The sequence below is a fragment of the Austrofundulus limnaeus genome, unplaced genomic scaffold (genome assembly GCF_001266775.1).
Source record: "Austrofundulus limnaeus strain Quisiro unplaced genomic scaffold, Austrofundulus_limnaeus-1.0 Scaffold80, whole genome shotgun sequence".
NCBI classification, from domain to species: Eukaryota; Metazoa; Chordata; class Actinopteri; order Cyprinodontiformes; family Rivulidae; genus Austrofundulus; species Austrofundulus limnaeus.
In genome coordinates this window covers 1,341,727-1,344,844 of record NW_013952482.1, presented here as the reverse complement: position 1 = coordinate 1,344,844, position 3,118 = coordinate 1,341,727, and the positions used below count along the sequence as shown (strand labels likewise).

Sequence of the window (3,118 nt, the reverse complement as noted above, 5' to 3'; positions counted from 1 at the left end):
GTGTGTGTGTGTGTGTGTGTGTGTGTGTGTGTGTGTGTGTCTGTCTGTGTTGGCTAAATAGAAAAAGAAATGCCTGGACTACAAACAGTGTGCTGCAGGCATTTCAAAAACTGCTTTTTCAGAGACAAATTGGGATTTGTGGGTGTGAAAGCTTTGCARACATTTTTACATGCACAAAAACTTGACCACACACTAAAATAAAATAAAGAAAACCCCAAAAATCATTATACAGCTTTTAAAAAACAAAGAAATGATGTCAACACCTAATAAATTAAGTTTTCATTTAAATCATATTTGAATGAGCTGTATGTTGGTGAAAAACATGCCACACATCTTTTCAGATTAGCCTACTGTTAACTYTGATTGCACCTCAATATACTGTATGACTGTTCTGTACTCCTCATTTCTATGTTTCTGCCGCACTACCCTATCACTCTATGTATTTAGAGTTGTTTCTTTTCTATTGTACAGTGTCCTTGGGTGTCCTGAAAGGCACTTTATAAATAAAATGCATTATTATTATTATTAAAAAACAGGGAAGAGAAACTCACTGGGAACTCTGTTGATGGCTCGTAGTGGGCGGAGGACCCGGACGGTGCGAATAGCTGATAGGCTGACGTTGTGTCCATCCAGAGAGTACTCCAGCATGCTGCAGGGAGGGAGAGCCACCAAAATGTTTCTGGCATCCTGATCGGCCTGACCTTGGCAAATTCTGAGCGTCTACAGGGACTGCATTCTCTGGGATAAACAGCCTTTTAAGTACAAATCGCTGAGGTCTGTGTCTCTCTGGACCGGGTAATTGTCATTCTATGAAGCTATCATAGCATAGACACGCACACGCACACACACACAAACACACCCAGACACCTCCCTATGTACCTCTCTGCACGCGCAAACACACGCTTGACATTTAATTGGCATTAAACAAGTGTCTAAGCTTYACACAAAACACACACGTACACACTCTTGGCTCGCATTTAATGTCAGAAGAGTATATGTGCATGTGAGTGTGTGTCTGTGAGGCACTCACCCCACAATAACAATGAAGAAGTCCAATCTGTTCCACGTGTCGCCCAGATAACCCTTCTGACCTATGACCCCAAGAGCCACCATCTTCACCACCATTTCTCCAGCAAAGAACACAAAGATGCCATCATCTAGAGCCTGTGCACAAACACACACACGCACGCACGCACGCACGCACGCACGCACGCACGCACGCACACACACACACACACACACACACACACACGGGATGGGAGAAGACTTATCAAGTAGAATGAAAATCAAAACAACTTCTCAGAGCCATGAGAATAAAGTTACACAGCTGTGTACTGTATATGTACTTTTAAACTTCAGGAATTGTGCGTGTGTGATTATTTGTGTGTGTGTGAGTGTTTTACCTGCAATAGGTAGGGGGTGTGGCCACAAGGCTGGAACATCCCCAGCGTCACACAGTTCAGCAGGATGGCCAGAATGCTCACACGTTCAAACCAAGTGACACAAGGTTAAGAGTCAACACCACGGCAGAATTGGAACAATGATCAGGATGACAAGGCTCAAAGTAAACATGCTGTTTTTAACAGAAGATGACATGAAATCTAAACTTTTCAGATATCGTTAAAAAGACAGGGTTTGTACCTACAGAGCTGACAAAGAAATCATGATTTACAGCTGGGGGACAAAATAAAACAAGCTTTAAGGGGATAAACTGRTTTTTCATTCATAAAGAGATGTTCTGTAAAATATTATCAATAATTTGAACCTTATCAGCAGTGGTACAAGTGATAGAGCAAAGTATATTCTGATGGCAAACTAAACATGAGCTTGTTTATAAAACAACTCTTTCTTAAAAATGACATAATGTTGTGAAAGAATGCTATACCAGCTAGCATTAAAACGGCTACACTTTGCCTGACACCATTTGTTTGTTGCTGTTTTTTCAATTGAACATTGTCCGTATAGTGACACAAATATATGAGCACTGAGCATAAACTAAACCTTTGCACCTTTTTAACATATTTGATTTTCCGTTTAGCACATTCCACCTATTAGCACTCTTGGTTTGTCTCCCCTGGCAGGCATTGCTCAGGGAAACATGTTTCYAGTTGTGAATATGACAATAAACACTTTGAATCCTTGAATATGCTGATCACAATTACATTTACAGCATTTCAACAAATGTACAGGGATCTATAGGCAGGGATTATTCCTTGTTTCGGTACAGGAGAAGGAAAGGCTGTTAAGAAGGGAGACAGCAGTGGAGGAAAAACTATTTCTGTGTCGGCTGGTTTTTGTTCTGATGTTTTGATGATTTGTTTTGATGGTACTGGGGTTGATAAGTATCYGTCTGCCTGTTCAGAGCATCTAGTCTGTCCAAACGTTCACTCAGCTCCTGACAGACTGATACATTCAGCAGCGTCAGGATACCTATGTTTACAGGGTCTATGGATGCTCAGCACTCTWAGTAATGTGGACATTTTTCAGCTTAGAAAAAATAAGAACAAACAATAACCTAGCCTGGACAAAGACGTCAGGTTTTATCATCATACTCTGTGCTTTAATAATGAAGCTAAAGGTCAGGTGTCAAACTCAAGAACCGTGGGCCAAATGTGGCTCGCTAAGGCATTTTATGTGGCCTACAAGAGCTTCAAAGATGTATTAATGTCATTAAAATAAGTGTACAGTACTCTGCTTTAAGATTAGCATTGACCATAAACTACCTCTCACATGATGCATGTCAATTATTTTACCCAGGAAACAAAGGCATCCCACCACTAGCTGGTGGTGCACTTGGTTCAATAGTCAGTAGGCATTAGCTGGCAGATGGCCTAATTCCCCATGTAAAATTTACATTTCACTGGATTACACATAGAACTATTCAGGGAATAYAAGGCAATGTGTTTAATCACTGTTTCTCTGCAGGAAATACCAAGTAGAGCTCAGTTATTGTTTGTTAGCWGTGATCAGYGATGAGATGAGMTGAGGAATGTGACAGTTCATGTTTGGWTGAAGTTAAAAACAAAGTGCCTTTGTGAAAATTGAGTTTGACACCCCTGCTACTTATAAGTGATAATAACTACTGATAGCCATTTGACAAAACTTTAATTCAAAAATG

At 40.5% G+C, this 3,118-nt stretch overlaps 1 protein-coding gene across 1 annotated transcript in view; it reads right to left on the bottom strand.

Annotated features, from left to right (window-relative positions):
* The window catches only part of LOC106519668 (voltage-dependent T-type calcium channel subunit alpha-1G), a gene marked incomplete in the record, with an annotated part of 84,373 nt that overhangs the window by 59,217 nt on the left and 22,038 nt on the right, over window positions 1-3,118 (bottom strand). Inside the window, 3 exon segments of the mRNA XM_014011429.1 lie at window positions 552-649; window positions 1,031-1,164; window positions 1,404-1,497. Of these exon segments, the coding sequence (XP_013866883.1) occupies window positions 552-649; window positions 1,031-1,164; window positions 1,404-1,497 (326 nt within the window).